The sequence below is a fragment of the Dama dama genome, chromosome 28, assembly GCF_033118175.1.
Source record: "Dama dama isolate Ldn47 chromosome 28, ASM3311817v1, whole genome shotgun sequence".
Lineage (NCBI taxonomy): Eukaryota > Metazoa > Chordata > Mammalia > Artiodactyla > Cervidae > Dama > Dama dama.
The window spans coordinates 21,845,440-21,869,755 of NC_083708.1; the positions used below are offsets into that span (position 1 = coordinate 21,845,440).

Sequence of the window (24,316 nt, forward strand, 5' to 3'; positions counted from 1 at the left end):
ACTTTTATATGCATCATCTCATTTAATCTTTACAACAGTAATCCTTAATGTATTTTCATCACAACCTAAATTTAAAAGAGCACAACCAAAGCTGAGGCCTTTGAATGACCCTCAGATCACCAGAGATAAGCAGAACTGGGATCCAAACCCAGTTCTTAATGATCACAAAACTCATGCTTGGCCATCTAGTCTATCACTGGCTTCAATAAGAATCAAAATAATACTCCTTATAAAGTGCCAAAGATAACACAGATGGAAGGAAAATGATGATTCACTTAGTTCTGTTAGTATATGAGCTAATAGGCATCTATTCATAACAAAATCAGCTGAAGCCTTCTACCAAATTTCTATCTGCTCAATAATTAAATACAACTGCTTCACATAAGGTTTTTCTTAGGAAAAAACTCACCAAAATAACTCAATACATGCTAAAGAAATCAATCATGTGAACATATCACAAATAAAGTTACATTTTATTTATATACTAATGGTTAATATTATACAATGCTTAGGGTGCTGTTCTAAATGTATTTCATTAACTGTTTACTCTTCACAATACCCCTGTGAAATAGGTCCTGTTTTTAGCCTATTTATGAACAAGAAAACAGAGAAAAATTAAATAACTGACAGAGTAAGACTGGAAAGTCAAATTAAAGACTTAATCTGAATTCACACTGCTACTAGGCAATAGATCCACATTTTTAAGTTCAGGCAAGGCTGACTCCTGATTACCAGGCTTAATCACTATACTACTATGTTCACAGAAAATCATTCACCCTATGTAAAATTCTTAAATGAGATAAATTTTCTTTACAGATTTATCAGAAATATGACCTACCAAGGCATTTACATTAAAGATATTTCTTCAAAAGGAACTTACCTGACTGACTTTATCACAAAAATTTCTCCAAAGCACATACATGCGCAGAACATTAAAAAATTAAACACAAAGAACCACGCCCCATTTCCTTACCAACTCCCTTCTCCTCCCCAAAATACACATACCTGAAAGTTTCTACCGGCAAACAACACAACTGTGCTATAAAGTACTTTGTATCATTAGTCACTAGGAACACTGCTGGCAAATACTCTGCCAAAAAAATCTGATGAATGTCTTTTGTAAGTAATTCATGTCTCTAAATATAGAAACTGGAAGAGGCGGCGGCGGCGGCGGCGGAGGGGGTAGGGAACCTGGAAACGCGAGCGGGGATGGTAGGTGTTTTGGACCCGCCGGGCCGCCGTCGTTTCCAGAAAGGGTTTGACTGGAGGAACCTCTGGAGCAGCTATGTTGATACCAGTGAACCAGGATCAATTCTCCCTAAATGTTGGAACAGTGTTCTGAAGCTCTCTGCACAATGGACCAGAGTGTTTCATTGAGTTGGCTGGCTCCTCTGACTGATGGCATGTTGAGGCACATGGGCCAGTGGCAACGAGGGCATCTAATCCAGAGAGGGCCGCTCTAGAGGCCAGGCCACCAGCATCATGGGCCAGTGTGTCACCAAGTGTAAGAATCCCTCATCAACTCTGGGTAGCAAGAATGGAGACCGTGACCCCAGCAGCAAGTCACATGGTAGGCGGAGTGCAAGCCACCGTGAGGAACAGCTGCCCGCCTGTGGCAAGCCAGGTGGAGATATCCTTGTCAATGGGACCAAGAAGGCAGAGGCTGCTCCTGAGGCCTGCCAGCTGCCAACATCCTCCGGAGATGCTGGGAGGGAGCCCAAGTCAAATGCCGAGGAGTCGTCTCTGCAGAGGTTGGAAGAACTGTTCAGGCGCTATAAGGATGAACGGGAGGATGCAATTTTGGAGGAAGGCATGGAGCGCTTTTGCAATGATCTATGTGTGGACCCCACGGAATTTCGAGTGCTGCTTTTGGCTTGGAAGTTCCAGGCTGCTACCATGTGCAAATTCACCAGGAAGGAATTTTTTGACGGCTGCAAAGCAATAAGTGCAGACAGCATTGATGGGATCTGTGCACGGTTCCCTAGCCTCTTAACAGAAGCCAAACAAGAGGATAAATTCAAGGATCTCTACCGGTTTACATTTCAGTTTGGCCTGGACTCTGAAGAAGGGCAGCGGTCACTGCATCGAGAAATAGCCATTGCCCTGTGGAAACTCGTCTTTACCCAGAACAATCCCCCGGTATTGGACCAATGGCTAAACTTCCTAACAGAGAACCCCTCGGGGATCAAGGGCATCTCCAGGGACACTTGGAATATGTTCCTTAACTTCACTCAGGTGATTGGCCCTGACCTCAGCAACTACAGCGAAGATGAGGCCTGGCCAAGTCTCTTCGATACCTTTGTGGAGTGGGAAATGGAGCGAAGGAAAAGAGAAGGGGAAGGGAGAGGTGCACTCAGCTCAGGGCCCGAGGGCTTGTGTCCCGAGGAGCAGACTTAGTGGCTCTGTCTCAGGAGCAGCAGCAAGGATCTGCCTGCTGCCCTGCAGTCAACCAAGGAATTGGACCTTTCTGGAAATTACTGAAGATCCGGATATTTTCTACTTTACACCTTTCTCTGCCTTGTATCTGAAAGGGCTCTAAAATGCTGTATCATGTTTTAGGCACTTTCTTCACTTTTGGTTATTTTGGTTATTTCCCTTTTTTGGGGAGGGGTCCCCCAAAATATTTGAACCTGGCTACATGTTGTATATCTTTTTTTTTTTTTTTTTTTTGAAGCCTTCAGATAGAATAAGCCTGCCACTTCTTGCACAAATTAGATTTTTTTTTTTGGTGGGGGAGGGTGTAGAGCAGGTAGTGGGGAATGGGACAGTTAGGTTGAATTATTGTTATAAAATGATACAGTGCCAGATCTCAGTTTTGCATATTCTTATTTTTCAGGGCAGGTCTGTACTGTGTGTAGTGCTGTTTACATGGTTGAATTTAGGTTGTAATAATTACTTTTAAAGATTTACACAGAGTTGAATTTTGAATTAGCAGTGTTAACTGTTAACCACATTGCATTAATTCCCAGGCAATTTAAAGCTCTTGGAGAGCCAAGGCCAGCCAAGAGCATTTGTAGTCTGGTGATGACCCCCTTTTAAGCTAATTTATCTGAAACTCTTTATTTTTCTCACTTCTTGCTCATTCCTTCTTTTACCTATTTCATTTCATGTTGAGTTTATCCGTCAACATGCTGCACCTGTCAGTCAAGTGAGCAGTTTTGTTAGAACACGTTGTACTGAGAACCACTTAAGCATTGAATGCAGAGAAAGCAGTGCTACCTCAGTTTTGCTGGAAGTAGACTTTGATAGTTTTCTTTCTTTGATGAATTTTCTGTATTTTCATGTTGTAAGTGGAAATACTTTTTTTTTTTTTTTTCATTTGCTTTGGAGCCAAAGTTTCTGTTCCTGGTGGTCAGAAAACTGTGCCTGCCGGCCAACTGACTTGAAGGAAAACTGTGGTATGGAGCTCTGCTTGAATTTTTTTTTTTTTTCTTAATTGAGTATCATCAGCTTACTTGTCTGGCAAGTGCAGGAGCCTGGGGTTGGCCTGAACTCTGCCAAACAAATACATAGTGTATTTAATGGTTAAATGCGGGCCCTGTCCCTTCTTGCTGCACCCGTGTTGTCACTTAACCCCCAGAGTTATTTATTTTCTTCTTTGTTAATGTCAGGCTCATTTGGGGTAATGTGATGACTATTTAGGTTTACATGACCCTCCTCACCTTTTCCTACCCCCAAATATGTATATATACATATATATGTATATATTTTACCTATATTATATATATATATATATATACACATATATGTATCTATATTCCTTTGTTTCTTTGCCTGCTAAAACTAGCTATAAAAGGGAGCTGCCTTCAATATGCAAAGTATAAGAGTGTCAGGGAGCATCATAATGAAGGCTTTTGAATATGAATTTAGATCATTTTCATTAAAGATGAATTTTCTCAGTCTTTTCCTCACAAGAGGGAGTCCCAATTCCCTAGACACCTCCACGTGCTTGCTCTGTAAGGCCAGCTTTGGCTAAACTGCCACACAGGAGCTGACTGGTCCTACCTGGTTTTAGTAGAGGGTCCTCTTATTTTTCCATTAAAAAAAAAAATGTCCTCATAAAACTGTACTGGAAGGATGGATGGCAGGAACTTGTACCGTTCAGCTTCCAATACTTTGGAACAGATTGAAAAGGGAATTTTTAAATAAAAATTTATAAAAATAAAAATAAATAAATAAATATAGAAACTTCACAATCATCTGTATAAAAACCACAAGATGTCAAATTACCAAACTTTGGTAATCTGCAAACTTCTAGACGTGGTAAATAGTGTACACCCTAAAAAAAATTATTTCTTTCATAGCTATTTATGATAACATATCCTTAAGAATCAATATAGGTAACAATGCTTACTTACAAGATATCTTATATTCACGTTTATTAATCATGCATACTGGCTACTTATAAATCGTCTTATACAGACTTCTTTAAATGAATTCTATTACTCTTTCCACTGATCATGCCATAATTTGAAACAGTGTCTGATGTCTGATTTCCCACAATTTTACTTTCCTAACTCAAAGGCTCTGGCTCTTTTCCATTTTAGCAGCCAGAGAAACTTAAGAAGCATTTGTAGACACATAAAAAATTAATCAACATTTTTTTTCTCAACTAAGGAAGCTCTAAAAATTGCGCTTTAATGAGTAAAATTTCTAGCTAAAAAATTAAAGAACTGAACTTAGTTTATAGGTTAGCTCAAAATGGAATTTGGAAGAAGTTACATTCATACAGCCAGGCCACAAAGATCATGCATTCTTCCACTCAAGATGGCTGGTGAGAAACGCAGTTTTATTTCTCCAAGTAAAATAAAGGATAATGAAAAGTGATCAACTCCCATATACACTTGGTATTTTCACAACAGATTTAAAAGTCAACTGGTTAGAATTTCATTGTAATGCAAAAACCAGTTATTTCTCCTATTTAACACTGTCACACCTAACTGCATGCAGCAGGAGTACTGTTACATACTAGAAGTCATCATACAGACTAAGTGAAGGAATGGGTGAACAAACTAAGTAAATTCCCTATCACAACCAGAAGTAGACTTAAAGGGCTAATTTGTGATTTGCTAAAGAATTGCACATTAACCTTATTAAGAAGTTGATGTTTAGTTGCTAAGTTGTATCTGACTCTTTTACAAACCCATGGACTGTATGTAGCCCACAAAGCTCCTCTGTTCTTGGGATTTCCCAGGCAAGAATACTGGAGTGGGTTACAGTTTCCTTCTCCAGGGGATTTTCCCAACCCAGGGGTCAAAACCACACCTCCTATACTGGAGGTGGATTCTTTACTGCTGAATCACCAGGGAAGCCCGTTATTAAGATAAAAACAGAATAAAAACATCCTTTAATAGTTAAGAAAAATCACATTAGATGATTTATCAGGAGATGAACATGTCCCTTTGAGAAGTAATTGAAAAAATCACTATAGCAATGAATATATTCCATACATACAATCTGTAAATCAAATCAAATTAAAATGCTAATTTCTTATTAATTTTCTACTTTTTTCAAAGCTGAGCAAACTTTAAATTCTACCAACTTTATTTAGACCAACATTTACAAGAGATATCCTCAGAAAAACAAATCTATTCCTTTTTTTTCTAATATGATTTCTAGAGAAAATAGTAAGGAAGAAAGTATCAAATAGTATACAAGCTGTTCCTAGACTTGGATGTTCCTAGACATGCTTTTCACAATTAATAAGAGAGCCCACCAAGTAGCCAGTATAACATATCAGAAAAGAACCCACATCAAGGCACTTCACTATGAAATTTAAGAACACTAGAGAGAAAAAGGGGGGAGGAGGAACTGGTAACATGTGAAGAGTTAGGAGTTGGAATGGCATTAGACTTCCCAGTAGAAATAAGAAAAAGGAACTCTACAAATGATTTCCAACTCAGAATTCTGTTCCCATCTGTCAGTCAAGGGTGGCGAGAATAAAAACATTTTCAAAGTTATAAGAGCTCCAAAAATGTGCGTCCTGTACATTCTTCATCAGAAAACTACTGGTTTTGATGTGGAGTGTGCTACCTCAAATCAAAGAATACACCAAGAAAGCAAAAAACACAGCCTCTAGGAAACTGGGGATTGAACACTGGAGGGAAGCAAAGGAAATCCCCAGGATGACAATTAAGAGAAACCTCAAGATCACAGTATTAAGCGTGCCTGAAAAAGGCCTAGTTCAAGCTAGAGAACTCAGAGTTCTAAATGAAAATAGTTCCAATAAAAAACAAAAGTCATAAGTTAGCTGGGATGTTTCCCAGTAAGGGAATTAGTTATTCCCGGGAAAAATAAAGGCATAAAAAAGGAACCAGAATCATACGATGGTTCTGTTGTGAATCTTAACCAGTCAAAAGATTTTTTTTATTGGGGCTGGAATGAACTCCAGTGTTTGAAATAGATTTGAAACCAAGAGTTGGATTAAGTCTATTAGTTGGATTTCCCAACTTGAGTAATCATTGTTTTGTTCCTTCTTTTGCTCATTTACTTTTTGTTTTTAAATAAGGAAACTGGTTGATGGCATGGCTGAAATTGTATTTACTCAGCCCAAAGCTTCTCCGCAGGCTTCCCAGGTGGCACTAGTTGTAAAGAATCTGCCTGCCAATGCAGGAAACATAGGAGACACAGGTTTGATCCCTGGGTCGGGAAGATCCCCTGGAAACGGAATGGCAACCCATTCCAGTATTCTTGCCTGGAGAATCCCATGGACAGAGGAGCCCGGTGGGCTTCGGTCCATGGGGTCGCACAGTCGGACACGACTGACATGACAGCAGAAAGCTTCCTCATGTGCTTAGTTAACTGGCTCAAATCACAATATATTTAGTATCTTGAGAACTAATTTAAGAATTTTTTTTTTTTTTTTGGTCTTTTCCATGCTTTTGTTCAGGAAAAACATTAACTCTATTTTAATAGCTACTCCATAAACCTAACAGAGGCAGTGATCAAATTACTTTTGTATATTGCCTTATCAGAAACTAGAACATGCCTTGCATGTAGAAGCTACACAACAAATACCAATGAATTGAAACATTCTACTAAACCCATTCCCTCAAGTTTTACTCTTTTCTTTTTAAATTGGGTTTTCTCATCTTTTTTTTTTTTTTCTGTGATCAAGTTTTAGATTTACTAGTGGTTCTGACATTTAGTCTTCCTGATAGCAATCAAAATAAAATGAGTTGATACTCTCTTCAAAATAATTTGCATTTTAATTGGGAAAAAAATATTCCTTCTTACAAATAGAAAAAAAGTGGCATTAGAAGCAATGAAAGGATCTCCCCATGCCTGCCCCCCCCCCCCCGCAATCAAGGGTAATCTCCAGTACCCTCTTCTATGCTTGTGACAGCAATAGGGTTTTTTCCTGCCCTTCATATATCCATGTATTTTTCCTCTAAAATTGGTTTCCATATATTCTATTAGTGGACTTGCCTGGTGGTATGGAGGCTGGGGATATGCCTACCAATGCAGGGGACACAGATTCAATCCCTGGTCCAGGAAGATTCCACATGCCACAGAGCATCTGGGCCTAAGTGCCACAACTACTGAAGCCTGCATACCCTACAGTCTGCACGCCACAACTACTGAGCCCACATGCCACAACCAGAGAAAGCCCATGCAGACCAATGAGGACCCAGTGCAGCCAAAAATAAATAAAAACTTTTTACAAAGTCTATTATGATATTAGTTACCAAAAAAGGAGGATGGAAGGGAAGCAGGAAGTACAACTATTTAACATATCTCAAAATTGCCATGTGAACTCTTTGGAAATGATTCCTGCTAATGCTGCATTTATGGTTAAATTCTAATGGAGAAAACTATATAACATATTGTTAAGTAAACAGTCCTGCTTAAAAGTGACAATTACAAGCTATGGTAACAGAGATATTCATGATACTTACAGGGAATGTGCAAAGAAATTAGGGTGCTAAAAGAGATTTACTTTTATCAAACTTCTCCATGATATATATTATTTTTATTAAAAAAAATGAAAAAATAATGCTCTCAAACTACTTTAGCAATAAACATTAATTAAAATACCAAGAAGAAATTTTATCTACACATATGAAAAAATTTGAGAATCATGATATACTTGTCAAAACAAACAAAAAACTAAAGCATTTCCCAAGGTCTGATTCATAACATAAAAGCTAAGGGGGAACAAAATATTTGAAAAAACAAGAGGAAAAAAAAAACCAAAACCAAGAATCACCTTAAAAGCTAATGTACAAAGCTTATTTTAATAAAAATTAGAGCATACCATGCATTCGCTGGCTTGGGGCTTTTTGAAGGAGCACTTAAAGCTGTTTCCATGTTATTCATTCCTGAATTATTATCTTTGGTAGTCATTGCAATCATTTTTCGTTGCTTCTGAGAAAGTTTAACTCCATGAGAAATCATTTTTCTAGAAATTAAATTAAACCAATCAGTTTTACTGCTTCTGAGAAAGTTTAATTCCATAAGAAATAATTTTGCTAGAAATTTCTGCTTAAGATTACAGGTAATTATATTGCTTTGTGTTTATTTGATGAAATTTTACTATTACTAGATCAAAATGACCACAAGTTTCAGCAGTGACCATATATATATATATATAATCAGTTTATACTACCAAGGATAAAGTAATAGCTACAATGAGCCTTTATAATAGCATTCATCACACTTGTATCAGAAATAGCCTATAAGGATTATTTTAGAGGCCAATTTCTGGCATATAATATTGTATTCCACAAGAGCTGGACTATCAACCCAACTCAGTCTTTAGCATGTACTTAAGAAATAATGTTATGGAGGCTAAATTACCTATCAATAGAAAAGAGCTTAGAACTAACTTTAACATCAAATGCAGAAAAATAATAGGAAAGGTCCAGTAGGTCTTTCTAATTCCTTAGGGCAAAACTATAATACAACATGTTCTTTCCTTTTTATGATTTTGTAACCAACCCCAAATTTGTCTTTGGTGTAGTTCCACATTTTTGTCTACTTTCTTCAATTTGCATGATGGTTCTGAGATCCACGACAGGAGGGCTGACAGGACTAAAAGACATATAAAAGCTACTTTACAACCCATTCATTACTTTCTACCCAAATATTACTGAAACTGTAAGTTATATATAACATCATTAATGAGAGGAAAATTTAGGTCCATTTTGTCAGCTGTGGTCAACTTCAAAAAGGATAAATGAAAGCTTCTTTTATATATACATACATAAATAATAATTAAAATGTATCTAAGGTCAAATGTTAAGTGATACATGTTTAATAAAGCAGTCTAACATTAATGAATAGAAGATGCTTCCAAGTGTTCCCACAAGTATGTTTACTTAGGCAAAAAATTTTGAAACTACTTTCTGACTATCTTTAGATCATGAACCATCATATACCAGGACATCATAATCTTTATTCCAACTGTGCAATAGAGCATATTTCAAAATATTTACACAAATGGTCCAAATGATAACTAGTAAGGCAATTAACAGTTTTAGCCTATAATAAACCATACTAGGTAATAAAAGATGAAGAACAACCTCAATAAGCATTTTGAAAAAAATATTGTATTTTAATTATATTTACTCCTTCAGCTTTAAAAACTGGATTTTCTAAATAAAATAATGGACAGAATATATAGGTAAGGTAAAACTACAGTATAACAGTATAACTAAATGAATATCTTCTGACAATAACTGTGAACAACAACACATTTTATGAGATCTTAAATACCCTTTAATGTGCTAAAGAAAAGATAAAGGAAGCCTATTAAGAGACAAAATGGTCTTCCTGAGTGGGTGTTTTTACTAATATACACTATTCGTTAAAAAAAAAAAAAATGGTGATATCAAGTCACTGCGTGCATGTATGTGTTTGTTACAGAGAATTTACTAGTATTCACTAATGACACTACCAAGGTAACTACATTTTGTCTGGAAAAAAGAGCCTATTTTAGCTGGTTAGTAATTTGTATGCACTTTAGCTGGTAATTTGTATGCAGTTAGATCATTTCCTCTATGTTAGAAATTTATATTAATGGTTTTAAATGTGCTCCATTAAAAATTTTCCTTTGACTAAGAATGAATGATATTTTTGCCAACTAACAAGTATAGTACAGAACAAAATAGAAATCCTACCTGAAAGAGCCAGAAACCCAACTGGAAGAGCTTGTAGTATCAATTCTGTTACTGGGAATGGGCTGTGGAGCAGTTATTTTAAGTACTGGTGATTTTTCCCATGGTTTTAAATCTTCTCTAAAGTATATAGGAGGTGTACCATTAATATATGATTTAATTTTCCCCTGGAGGTAAAAAAAAAAAAAATTTTTTTTTAGTTGAGTAGTAATAGGCACCCCTAGCACAGCAGTTTACACACAGTTGGTACTCAGTAGATACTGGTTAAACTGTATTAAAGAGTAAAATTTTATGACAATAATCATCTAGCACTTTTAAATGTCACACAATTCACTCTGAATATACTTAAAGGACTCTGAATAAAATGAAAGCCAAATAATATTGTCACTTCAGAAGGGATGCTACAACTATTGCTATTAAAAAAGGTCAAGGAAGTTACCGAAATAGTTATTTCCACTGCAAGGATAGATTCTTCTACTCTGCTAGAAAGGCACTTCAACCTTCCTTTAAACCTCAAATGTCTTCCAGGCCAACCTTAGTGTAATATGAATTGCCCCCAAACTTCTACTCTACATAAAAAATTTTAATAAAATTTTGTTTTGTATCAGTCCTTGAGGCCTGAGACTCTTAATAAAGGGTACATTTTCTGAGGTCTCACAAATTTCTAGATATTCTGATATGTTTTGTGAATGCAGAGAGGTTAGAAAAAGATTATATCTGGTAAGTTAGATGTTTTCATTCCCTGTAGATTAACAACTATGGAATAAAATGTTAAGAGATGTCTAAAATATGGCCTCCCCAGAGTTCACCAGACTAGGAATTCAGCAGCTTGGTGTCAATTATGCTAGACTAGGAGAAGAACTCCATTTCAGATTGCATTGTTCTAATTATTACCATGAAGGAAAGATATTAAACAGATTTTGCGATTCAGCTCATTTTCAAAATCATTTTCCTTGATTTTTAGCTGGTGTTAACTGACATTCCAAAAAATAAATTTCAAGTAATCCAGCCATGAATATACAGGTGGTGCCACTGGTAAGGAATCTTGTCTCCAATGCAGGAGACACAAGAGACATGGGTTCCATTCCTGCTTCAGGAAGATCTCTGGAGTAGGAAATGGCAATCCACTCCAGTATTCTTGCCTGGAAAATTCCATGAACAAAGGAGCCTGGTAGGCTGCAGTCCATGGGGTTGCAAAGAGTCAGACACGACTGAGCAACTACACATACACATCTATTTCAACTGCCTATACAGTATTGCTATACTTTATATCAATATTATATTTAATGTAGAAAGATTAGAAATATAACATCATAAACAGCTCAACAGTGCCATTAAAATCTTTAAGAGTAGAAACATTAGGCAAATTTGAGAAAATGAATACTACATGTATTATGTCACTAGTTTTATATATATATATTTTTTAATAAACCAGTTAGAGGAGTGTTTTAGAGTAAAACACTTGTAAAAAAGCCCAGTAAAAAAATGCTGGGTTCTTAGTAGCTCAGCTGGTAAAGAATCTGCTGGCAATGCAGGAGACACCAGTTCAATTCCTAGTCAGGAAGAGCCGCTGGAGAAGGGAAAAGTTACCCACTCCAGTATTCTGGCCTGCAGAATTCCACTGTATAGTCCATGGGGTCGCAGAGTTAGACACAACTGAGCAACTTTCACTTTAGAGTAAAAACAGTGAAAGACTAAACCGTCTCTAGACTAGAATTTAAAGAAAATAGTGCATTAAAAAACAAAGACAAACCTCAGACTTATCTGAATGAAATCCTGTTGTAAAGTCAGGAGACTGTAAATCTCTAGGACTACCCACTCCTGCATAGCTTCCTTCAGAGTCCGATGTCAACAATTCTGGAAGAGACTCCACAGAATTGGTCTTACCAGACTTTAACAATCCTAAAAGATAAAAAGTTTTAAAACATTTAAACACATATACATTAAACATATATGAATTACATTTAAAGAACCAAATAATTTAATGAAGTAAAAAAATTGAAATGGAGGTTTTAAAACAAGTTTTATTCATTTCAACTACATATCAACTATGAGGAAGACTGTTATTTGGTATCTAATGTAAGAAGTGACTCAGAATATTTTCCCCCATAAAGATAAAAAAGGAAGGCAAAAATAAGTAAACTCTACTCTTTCTATAAAAAAGAGTCTATTTACTAGTGGAATGTTCCCAAAAGTCAATTATAAATTAATCTAATAAATAATGTCTTCTAACTTTAAGGATCAACACAAAAATTAAGCTGTCACACAACCATCCTTGATGAAATTAATTAGCCTCATACTCAAAGTTTCTTCAAGAATAGGTCTTTTTTTTTTTTTTTTTTGGCCCCTATTAAATTTAACCTTTCAATCATTATTTGCTTTGGCCACAGAAAGAGTAGTATAGCAGGAAGAATACCAAAGGGAAATCAAGAAAATAAATTCTAATTCTGTCTGTTACTACCTGAAATCACGTAAAAGTTTTCTGACCTTGCTTCAAGTTTAAAGGAAGGGGCATAAATTAGTTCACTACTAATGTCTCTTCCAACTCTGAAATGCTATGACTCTAACACATGTGCTAACAATAACATCATTTAAAACAAACCAAATGTCTGCTTTTTCCATAAACCTTTTAGGTATTTAGAAAATCACTAGTTCCATGATTGTCTATCCATTTAAATACCTTCCCATCAATGTACCTATGCTTCCTTCTAAGGATGTGAGGTAATTCATGTAACACAGAGAATGAAAAATCACAGAATTTTAAACTTGTAAAGGTCCTAAAATAGGAATCAAGATATGTAGTAAATGAGAAAGACCTTTATATTAGCTATCTTTTTAAATATCTTTTATATTACCTAAAGCAGTTATTCTTCACATTATTTATCAAACATGTCAAATACTTCACTTGTGCTTAAGTTGTTTGTATAAAGCTGATTGACTATGAAAGAAAATACTGTGGATAGAAATCGCACCAGTGTGTCTTACTGCTATAGATACACCTACTATTCCTTGAAGCCATATTGTACAGTCATTATTTGTTTACACTTCAAATTTTTATCTAAAGAAACTTAAAATTTAGGTAGTTTAATTTGGATCTAATCAGATGACTCTACAATATAGGGTAGTCTATACTGCCACTGGCCTTAACTTCTGAAAACAGAACAAAACGTTGTGAGGGGGTGCTACTCTAGTGTAAAAACACTAAAAAAACATTAATAAGCAAAGGCAATGTCAATCTTAGTAAGACATGAGATTTTCTTTTACATTAAAACAAAAAAGGCTATAAAAACATTTTTGGACAAGTAGGGAAATTTGAGTGTAGACTGTAACACTAGACAGTATTATGAATTAATGTCTTCCAAAGTCTGACCCTCTCCCACCCATCTCCTATCGGCAGAGATCTGATATGGCCGAGCCAAGCGGAACTGTGTGCATAAGATATGTGCAATCTTTCTACTGTCTCTAGGCTTGAAACACTGCCCTGTTCTCTTACCACGTCAACCTGCCTCCTCTTCTTAACTAACCTCTTAACTCTGCAAGAGCCAGCCCAGCTATCGCTGTCCTCTAACAGACCTCAGGCTGCTTTGGGTGCCTCTCTTGTTCTCACAGAGCAGGTATCAGAGGACTTAACCACAACACACACCATTTTCTGTGGCCTCCCTAAGACAAGGATTATCTGGTTCTGTAGACCCAGCAAATGGCATGTACTGGTATTCAACACATGTTAAGTGAATTAGATAAGGAATAGAGTCGTGAAAGATTACATCAGAAAATACACCCTCAAACAGGTTCCACTAACCTGCAGATGGCGGACTCTGAATAATATCTGAAAGATTATAACCTCCAGAACTATCTGACCGTTTACGTGGCTTCTTTTTCGCTTTTGTTTTTGTCTTCTTGAACATACTTTCCCTAGGAAAAAAGCAAACATAAAAGTCATTTTAAAAAAGTTAAATTAGAGGTAAAACAGAACAATGAAATTTTGAGCAATGGAATACAGCATTTTGATCAAACAGAAAACACAGAAGAATACACATGCTCTAGAGTCCCATTTATCTAAGTGGCCCAGAGTTCCACTAAACTTCAATGTGATACTATCACACGGTAACTAGTATTTCTGTGAAAGTCAGAAACAAGGTGGTATATATGAAAATACTTTGAGAAGTAAAATACTGTACATGTTCACATACAAACTATTATAATCTATGATCTGGAACTAGAAATATTTGGTGATAATTTTTAAAGCATTTCATGGGGTGCTGTAAGCATTATTAACCAGGAATGGGAAAATAACACTATCTATGAGGACTACAAGTATCTTATCTCATCTAAAAATAATAAATCTCATTACATAATTTATCCCCAGTTAACACAGGTCAGCTATGAATACTATTATTTTGTAAAGGATAATATACTTAAGTCAGTGTTAATTTTATGATCACTTTTAATGTGGTAACACATCATACATCCAAGTCAGACATTTATAAATATCAAGTAGCCCAACAGGTACCATTCAAACTCCAGAAAAGAGGTTAAAAAAAATTCCTGGAACCAAGAGGAACTTTTCAGAGAGCAACATAATTGATTATTATACACTTACATATATATACACTCATATGTAGTAAATTACTTGAACATACCAAAATTTTAACAGGTCATTTACCAAGTAAAGGGAAAGTAATTCTATAACCAGCTGGTAAACTAGCCTAAAACACAGGCTGGAAATTCTAAACCTGACTTGTCAAACAGTCAACAGGGAGATTATGTAGAACCTGGGATATTTTATCAGAGGACTCCCAAATGCCAGGCATTATAGGTCGTATCTCTTGAACTCATAGGGTTGTCTAATATACTGGGGGATCCAGAGGAATGGCTGATGAATCCCCTTGGTTCACCCTCCCCAGAAGGCACACCTTTTCTCTTCTATCAAGATGGAGGTGAGGCACTTACTTGGTTCAGGAATAGATCAATGCTTTTAGAAAAATTCTCAAACAGTGCTCTTTTTGAAATCCAACCAAGTACACTAGTCTCCATAAACCTAGTACCTCTAATTCTTAAGCCTGTCAAGAATTCTGTTTTGTCTTTTCTGTTCTAAGTCACTATTGCTCAACAACCACTTTCTAACTTCCAAAACATTAACATCTCCTGACTGACATTCACTCCTTTCCTGTTCTCTCTACTCTAGCACAACATGCCTTTTTCATTTCTTTACTGTGCTCTCTGCAGGGTTTGGAAAGGTACTAAGATAACTGTACTTATTCAACCCAACATATTAAACTGGAAAGCTATATTCCTTTTATGCTTATGCTTAATTTTGTTATATCTGCAAATATTAATTACGCAGTCATATCAAGGCTAAGAATGGACATAAATACCTATTTTCTACGTTTTCACATTTTCTTTCAGTGGCAGTACAAAAGTGCCAACAGTGTCCAAGATTGGGAATGGGGGAAGGAGAAAAGAAATGGAAAAAAAAAAAAACCCAAATCTAAAGCTTACGAGTAATTCTGTTCCATATTTACTTCTTCTTTCAAAAAGATATCTCCATCTTCTACATCCAAATAGCTAATATCTGGTCCATCTTGATATGGTGTAATGACTCTTCTCTCCATTGCTGGAATCTATAAGAAAAAAGATGTTACTTTTTCTTATAAATTCTACTAAATGTGTAGAGGAATTACATCACCTACCTTTCTCTCACCCCTTCAATCTACAACCAGTAAAACAGCCAGAGCTCAAAACTCTGTCCAACACTAGGACACCAGAGATTTCCACACATCTGCACGTCTAAAGGTGCAGGCTGGAACACACAGAGGAAGGAGGCAGAACCACTAAGAGTGGAGTCTGTGCCTGCAATCCTGGGCCTCTCACCATGGCAGCTGAGTCCACAGCTTCAGAGGACGGAGAAGCAGCAGGCAAGGCGGTACACACGTCTCTGCCTCCTGAAAGGAGTGGTGGTGCTCACAACCCCAGGCCGCTGGGTAGCAGTGGCAGTGGGCCCTGGACCCCAGCCCTCTACCCCGCCCCCCAACAGTGGCGGAGCCCAGAAACCTCACACGACACCGGACACAGTAGAGACACCTGTGAAACTGCTCCTACCACGCTCACGCTCCTCCTCCCCCCATGCAGAGGAGACCGTCACTCAAAGAATCCCAGACGCTGGGGAAGGGCCCCACATCCCAATGATGACTGCAGCTCTGGCAGAAGAAAGGCAGTAAGGATCAGGGAGGCACAGGAGGAACAGGCAAGGCACTGACACACTTCTCACTGAGCCAGTGGAAGCCGGAAAGTGCCAACTAGAAAATACAATCGGACACAACTCGGGGAAGAAACCAAAACCTTGTGTTATAACGCCACCTACTGGGAAACAAGAGTAAGGACTCCAACTTCCAACCTACCATCAACTTCAAATGCACCTGCAGAGGAATAACTCATCAAGCACCGTGTACAACCACAACAACACTGTATCACAAAAAAGAAAATAATTCTCCAGAAACCAAACTGAATCACAGAGTGTTTCAACATAACTGAAAGATAATTCAAAACAGCTGTTAACTCAAGGAGCTACAAGAAAAGTCAGAAAGGTGGTTTAATGAGCTCAGGAATAAAATTAATGAACAGAAGAAATCCTTTACCAAAGAGATAGAAACTCTAAAAAAAAGAACCAAACAAACACTGGAACTGAGGAATCTAACAAATGACATAAAGAATGCATTAGAAATAGAAATAGACTTAATATATGGAAGAATTAGCAAGCTCAAAGATAGAAATCTTGAAATGATACAAGTATAGAAAAAGAAGGAACAAAATATTAAAAAATGAGGAAATTCCTCAAGACCTATCTCTTTTAGGAAGGATGACACTAAGGTAATCAGTAACCCAAAAGGAGAAGAGAGGGAGAAGGCAGTAGAGCGTTTATTTAAAGAAATAACAGCTGAGAAAGTCCCAAATCTGGGGAAGGAACTGGATATACAAGTACATGAAATTACCTCATACAAAATGACCTTCTCCAAGACAAGTAATAAATAATAAGATTGCTAAGAGTCAATAGCAAAGATTTTTAAAGGCAGGCAGTGTAAAAAGGACAGTGGCCTCTAAAGAAACCTCCACTAGGCTATCAACAGATGTCTCAGCAGAAACTCTACAGGCCAGGAGGGAGTGAAATGACACTCTCAGCATATTAAAAGATTAAAAACTGTGAGCCACGAATATTCTATCTGGGAAAGATATCATTTAAATATGACAGATAAAGGCTTTCTCCAACGAACAAGCTGAGGGAGTTCATCAACATTAGACCTGCGTAACAAGACATGTTGAAAGCAGTACTTTAATAGAGACAAAAGTAAATAAAACTTTGAGCAAGATGATAAATAGAACCAGGAAACTGTAGAGCATAAAGGTTAAACAGAGAAAAAAAGAAAAAGAACTATAAGCCATCCTGTTTGGTAGCAAACTCACAACATAAAAAGGGATAATTTGAGAAAACAAAAACATAAAAGAGGATGAGAAAAACCGAACAGGTAAAGGAAGGTAACCAGCAGAAAAAAGATTTTTTCTATGAGCTGTTTTTTTACAAAGCTCAGGACAACCACGAAACTTTATCCTACAGAGAAGAGATATGAAACATGAAAAAAGAAAACACTGAGAAAAAGACCAAAGAAACCTCCACACCAAAATGACAAAAACACAAGGAACAACGGAGATGTCAAGCAACCAAAAAACAAAACATAAAATGTCAGGACCAACTAATCACCCTAAATGCAACGGACTGAATTCGTGAATCAGAAGACAGAGACTGGGTGAAAGCACCAAAAAACAAGACTAACTCTATGCTACCTCCTGCAGACACACCTCAGCTGTGAGGAGAAACACAAGCTCAGAGTGAAGAGATGGGCTGCTATACTCCAAGCAAATGGCAGCAAAAAAGAAGCAGGTATAGCCATCCTCACACCAGACAGACTTCAAGCCGAAAAATGTAACAGACAAAAAATGGTCAGCATACAGTTATAAAGAGGACAACTCATCAAGAAGACATTGAAGTTACTAATGTATGTGTACCTAACCTAAGAACTATAAAATATATAAAACAACTATTAACCAACCCAAAGGGAGAGAAATGACAGCAACAAAATAATTGTAGGGAGTATTTACCACCCACTTACATCAAGAGATGGGCTTCCCTGTGGCTCAGCTGGTAAAGAATCCGCCTGCAATGTGGGAGACCTAGGTTCGATCCCTGGTCTTCCTGGAAGATCCCCTGGAGAAGGGCAAGGCTACCAACTCCAGTATTCTGGCCTGGAGAATTCCACAGACTGTATAGTCCATGGGGTCACAAAGAACCAGACACGTCTGAGCGATTTTCACATATACATCAACAGATAGATCAATCTAGAAGGAAAGTCTACAAGGAAACAGTGGCCTTAACTGAAACATCAGACTGGATCTATTTGACAGATCAAATTTGAACAGAACATTCCATCCAAATGAAGCAGAATATACATTCTTCTCAAATGCTCATGAAACTTTCTCAAGGATAAGCTGTATGTTGGGACACACAAAAGTCTCAACAGATTTAAGAAACCCAAAATCCTATCAAATATCTTTTCTGATTACAATGGTATAAGAAAATAGGAATTAAGAACAAGAATGATAGAAAAACTACAAATATGTAAAAAACAACATGCTACGGAACAACTGGGTTACTGAAGAAATCAAAGGAGAAACAAAATCCTACCAGAGGACAAATGAAAATATGATATACCAAAATCTATGGAAAACAGCAAAAGCAGTACTAAGGGTTTGTAGCAATAAAGGCTTACCTCAAAAAAACAAAAACTTATACCTAGAGGTACTAGAAAAAGAACAAATGAAGACCAAAGGAAATAAAGACCTAGTAGAAGGAAGGAAACAGGAAGAGAGGACAGTAGAAAAGATAAAGTAAGAGCTGATTCTTTGGAAAGATAATAAAATTGACAAATCATTAGCTAGACAAAGAAAAAAGAGAAGGCCTGATAAATAAAATAAAAAATGAAAGAAAAAAATGATACCAAGAAATATAAGAGTATAAGAGAATACAAAAATTGGAAAATCAAGAAGAAATGGACAAATTCTTAGAATAATAAAACATTCCAAGGCTGAACCATGAAGAGACAGAAAATCTGAATAGATGAATCATGAATACAGAGATTGAGACAGTAATCAAAACGCACCTAAAAAGCATAGATCCAGGACCAGACTGCTTCACAGGTGAATTTTACAAAATATTCAAAGATTTAATACCTATCTTAAAACTCTTTCAATGAACTGAAAAGGAGGGACTGCTTCCTAACTCCTTTTATAAAGCCAGTATCACCCGATACCAAAACCAAAGACAACACAGAGAAAGAAAATCACATGCCCGTATCTCTGCTGAACAGATACAAAAATTCTCAAAATATTAGCAACCTGAATTGAATAATACATCAAAAGAATTATACAGCATGATCAAATGGGATTTATACCAGGGATGTAAGAATTGTTAACATCCTCAAATCAATGTGATATATACCACATTAACAAAATAAAGCATAAAAATCATGAGGTCTTCTCAATAGATGCAGAAAAAGCATTTGACAAAATTCAACACCCATTTAGGATAAAAATTCTCAATAAAGTGGGTATAATATATGAAAAATCCACGACTAACATACTCAATGGCAAAGTATTAAAAGCTATCCTCTAACATCAGGAATAAGACAAGGATGCTGACTCACCACTCTTATTCAACACAGTATTAGAAGTGCTGGCCAGAGCAATTAGGCAATAAGAAATAAAAGACATCCAAATTGGAAAGAAAGAAGTAAAACTGTCACTATTTGCAGATGACATGATTTTACACATACATAGATACACTACACATTCCACCAAAAATCTGTTAGAAATAACAAATGAATACAGCAAAGCAAAGGATACAAAATCAACATACAAAACCCTGTTGCATTTCTATACACTAAGAATAAGCTATCAAAAAGAGAAATTAAGGAAACAATCACATTTACAATCACAACGAAAGAATAAAACACCTAAGAAAAGATTTAAACAGGAAGGTGAGAGATCTGTACATTGAAAACTCTAAGACACTATCAGAAGAAATTCAAGAAAATACAAATAAACGGAAAGATATTCCAGTCTCATGGAATGGAAAAATTACCATATTACCTAAAGCAGTCCAACTCAATGAAATCCCCATCAAAATCCCAAAAACATTTTTCACAAAAAATTCTAAAATTTATATGGAACCAAAATAGATGCTGAATAGTCAAAGCAACACTGATTAAAAAGAACAAAGCTGGAGGTATCACACACCCTGATTTCAAACTATATTACAAAGCCACAGTAATCAAAACAGCATGATATTGACAGAAAAATAAATATAACGATCTCCAAACAGAATTAAAGTTCAGAAATAAACACTTGCATATATGGACAACTAATTTACAACAAAGGAGCAAATATACAATGGAGAAAGGACAATCTCCAGTCAGTAGTGCTAGGAAAACTGGACAGCCACATGCAAAACAAATTAAACTAGACCGCTATCACACCACAGACAAAAATTAATTCACACAGCGGATCAAAGGCTTTAGTGTAAGACCTGAAACCATAACACTCCTAAAAAAGAAAACATAGGTGGCATGCACTTTGATATGAGTCTTGCAGTATCTTTTTACTTTCTCAGTCAAGGAAAACAAAAACAAACATAAATCGGATTACATCAAACTAGTTTCTACAGAGCAAAAGAAATCATCAAATGGGAAGAGAGATTTGCAAATGATATATCAAAAAACAACTTATATATATGAACTCAATGATATATTTAACAACAAAAAAACTGTCTGATCAAAAAATGGACAGGAGTTGAATACATATTTTTCCAAAGAAGACATATAGATGGCCAACAAGCATATGGAAAGATGTTCAGCATCATTAATTATTAGGAAAATGCAAATCAAGACCACACTGAGATATCACTGTACACCTATCAGAGAGCTAGGGTCAAAATGACAACACAATATCATGTGTTGGCAAGGATGTGGAGAAAAGGGAACTCTCATACACTGTTAGTGAGATTTTAAATTGGTATAGTCACTAGAGAAGACAGGATGGAGATTCCTAAAAAAATTAAGAACAGCCTACCATATTATAGCCAGGTACTGCACTTCTGGATATTCATCCAAAGAATACAAAAACACTTATTCGTAAAGATACATACTCCCCTATGTTCACTGCAACATTATTTACAATAGCCAAGATAGGGAAGCACTGTATGTGCCCATCAAGGGATGAACAGATAAAGAACCTGTGTTATATGCATTTGCATATATAAATATACACACACACACATACATATACATACAATGGGATACTACTCAACCATGAAAAAAGATGTAATCTTGCCATTTGCAACAACATAGACCATGAGGGTATTATGCTAAGTGAAATAAGTCAGATGGAGATAGACAAATACTGCATGATTTCACTTATAGATGGAATATAAAACACTAATAAATGAAAACAAAATAAATGAGTAAACTAAACCCCAAAATTCCCTTTGTACAGAGAACACAGTGTGGTTATGAAAGGGAAAAGCAAGTGGTGAAACAGGTAAAAGGGATCAACCATATGCTGACAGACAGAAGTTAAATTCTTGGTTGGAAGCAACCTGCAGGGTACACAGAAACAGAAATATAATGCCGTCCACATGAAACTTATACAGCATTATAAATCAACATCACCTCAATAAAAATAAATAAAACCACTAAAAGCCCATGTTTTTATAATTTCCAGATCTTTGCTAAATGAAAAATAACAAGACCCTGAAGCTTTCCATAAATTCCATTTATAAAGGAATTTAAATAGACATTAATTTTATCATTGGACATCTTTAATTTTGATTATCAGGTTTACCTGTACAGTGGGTACCTAAGTCTCATGACCTCATTTTTAAAAGATCCTAATGAATCAGAATTCATTAGGAATTTGTTCTACTGAGAAGTTGGGCCAAATATACTGTTTTACTTGACACTGTATAAACCTTACCATTTTCCGGTAAAACACAGAAAGGTCCTTCAAAACACCATCACTTAAAACATCAAGAGATCTAAAAAATAAATTATAAAATTCTATCTTAAGACTCAAGTAATTTAATGCCTGGTAAGATTTTCAAATATATAGAGACATTTTATATAGTTGAATAAGTAACTTTTTTTTTTAATATATCAGCAGCAACAAAGTCTTTTTGGAAGTATGTGTGATTATATATTTCAAATATACAGCAAACAGACAAACATACTGAATAAAACTCAAGCAACTCTTACAAATAATAGAAAAATATTTTCTATCATAATAAAGTATAAATTTTCAAGTTTCATTTTCCAAAAATTAAAATCCTTAAAGACTAATAATTTATATAATTATATAATTATATGTAATATATAATCATATGTAATATATAATTAATTATAGTTAGCATAATTTATTATAATCCTACAAAAGAGTATTATATTGATAGAACAATGGCCTATCAGGTACCTGAATTCTATCTAGAATTATCACTGTTTCTAATCTACATTATCTTGAGCAACTCACTTCATCTCTCTAGGTTTTAAGATCTTCATGTATAAAATGACATTTGGACTAGTTCAACTGAATTCAAAGAGATTTCAAGGAATTTTACTGATACTTTGAGGCATCAGTAAAAATTTAAATCAGTTTTCATTCTAAAGTAAACTTCAAACTTTTTTACAACTAATATGAAACATGGAGAAGGAAATGGCAACCCACTCCAGTATTCGTAACTAGAGAATCCCACGGACAGAGGAGCCTGGTGGGCTACAGTCTACGGGATCACAAAGAGTCAGACATGACTTAGCAACTAAACGACAATGTGCAACAAGCATATTCAAATCTGTACCATACCGTTTTTTTTAGCATTTAAAGATAATTAACTTGTAATGCTACATCAATTTACATGCAGCTCTCCTTTCTTAACATCTATTTGCATATTTATTTACACTTCTGAAAAACACATATTTTACTAGAAATGTTTACATTTATACAAACAAATCTTTATTTTAATGAAACTTATGCAAGTCTACTTATGTAAAATTATTCAACACAGCACATGTGCCACCCTTAATACTTCAGCTGACAAATTTGTCACAACATAATAAATGAAAAACAGTAGTGTGACACATCATTTTCCACATCATATTTTATTTTTCATATTTTAGATATGGTGTTCATTTCACACTGTGGTTGATTCTTATCTGACATATTAAATGAGCTTAATTTGGCGATAATGAAAAAAAATTGCTATGATTAGAATTACTAATGTCAGCAAAAATAAATGAATTTGTTCTGAAACCTTTGTTCCGACACTAAAATACCAGAGGCATTTTTAAATGACATTGTCTAACATCCCATACTATTAATTTGTATTTAGAAAGCATTTTGCACCAAGTAACAAAGATTAAACGGCCATAAGAATTTCTTCTAAATAGACCCTAAATGTCAATTATTAAGAATCTCTTAGTGATTCACCTTTATAAAAAAGTAGAAAGCTTTTATTTCAAACATGTTTTGAAATTAGTTTTATTAAAAATCATCCTGACTTTGAAAGGTTAGTTATCAAACAACTGTTACCACTTCTAATTATATGAATCAAGGTTTTTCTTGATTATTTGCAAAAAAAAGTTTCATGGGTTTTTTTCATCCTCATATGAGGATATAAAAAAAATCTACCTTATAAGGTTTTCATAAAAATTATGAGAATCCATACAACACCTCTAGAATGCTGCCTGGCACATGGCAGTATTATCATCACTATTATTGTGTAAATATTATTATATTACTACTGTTAGTTATTATTAGTGACTACTTTTATGGCAATAAGTGTTACCTATTATTACAATTAAAACAAAATACAGAATTATACAGGATACTGACTTAAAAAATGCAACTGACACCAAAAACTCTAATCTGAAATTTCTGTATTCACCAAAAAGACTCATCTTCTTATAACTGACTTTATAGTGAATAAATGTAATAACATCTTGACCTTACACTAAAAAATGAATCTGTAAATTTATTTCATTAAAAAATTCCACTGCTAAAATAGCTGAAAAGAATGGGATTAAAGTTCCTAAGATTCTTCTAAT

The 24,316-nt window shown here is 35.5% G+C and overlaps 2 protein-coding genes across 3 annotated transcripts in view; one reads left to right on the top strand and one right to left on the bottom strand.

The window, feature by feature from the left end:
- Positions 1 to 24,316, bottom strand: part of IBTK (inhibitor of Bruton tyrosine kinase) — a 93,257-nt gene that overhangs the window by 16,722 nt on the left and 52,219 nt on the right. For both annotated transcript variants that reach the window (XM_061131854.1, XM_061131853.1), the window contains exons 19-25: positions 22,197 to 22,257; positions 15,618 to 15,739; positions 13,918 to 14,030; positions 11,872 to 12,020; positions 10,122 to 10,285; positions 8,941 to 9,033; positions 8,258 to 8,401 (exon numbers count right to left, since the gene is read on the bottom strand). In XM_061131854.1, the coding sequence (XP_060987837.1) occupies positions 8,258 to 8,401; positions 8,941 to 9,033; positions 10,122 to 10,285; positions 11,872 to 12,020; positions 13,918 to 14,030; positions 15,618 to 15,739; positions 22,197 to 22,257 (846 nt within the window). The remainder of the gene's footprint in view (positions 1 to 8,257; positions 8,402 to 8,940; positions 9,034 to 10,121; positions 10,286 to 11,871; positions 12,021 to 13,917; positions 14,031 to 15,617; positions 15,740 to 22,196; positions 22,258 to 24,316) is intronic.
- LOC133048064 (DCN1-like protein 3) lies at positions 646 to 4,176 on the top strand. Its single transcript, XM_061131600.1, has one exon. It carries the CDS (start codon positions 1,483 to 1,485, stop codon positions 2,395 to 2,397), a length of 915 nt encoding a protein of 304 aa, XP_060987583.1. The 5' UTR covers positions 646 to 1,482; the 3' UTR covers positions 2,398 to 4,176.

Excerpts from the sequence above, each read along its gene's own strand:
- LOC133048064 (XM_061131600.1), top strand. The coding sequence starts at position 1,483 with ATGGGCCAGTGTGTCACCAAGTGTAAGAATCCCTCATCAACTCTGGGT.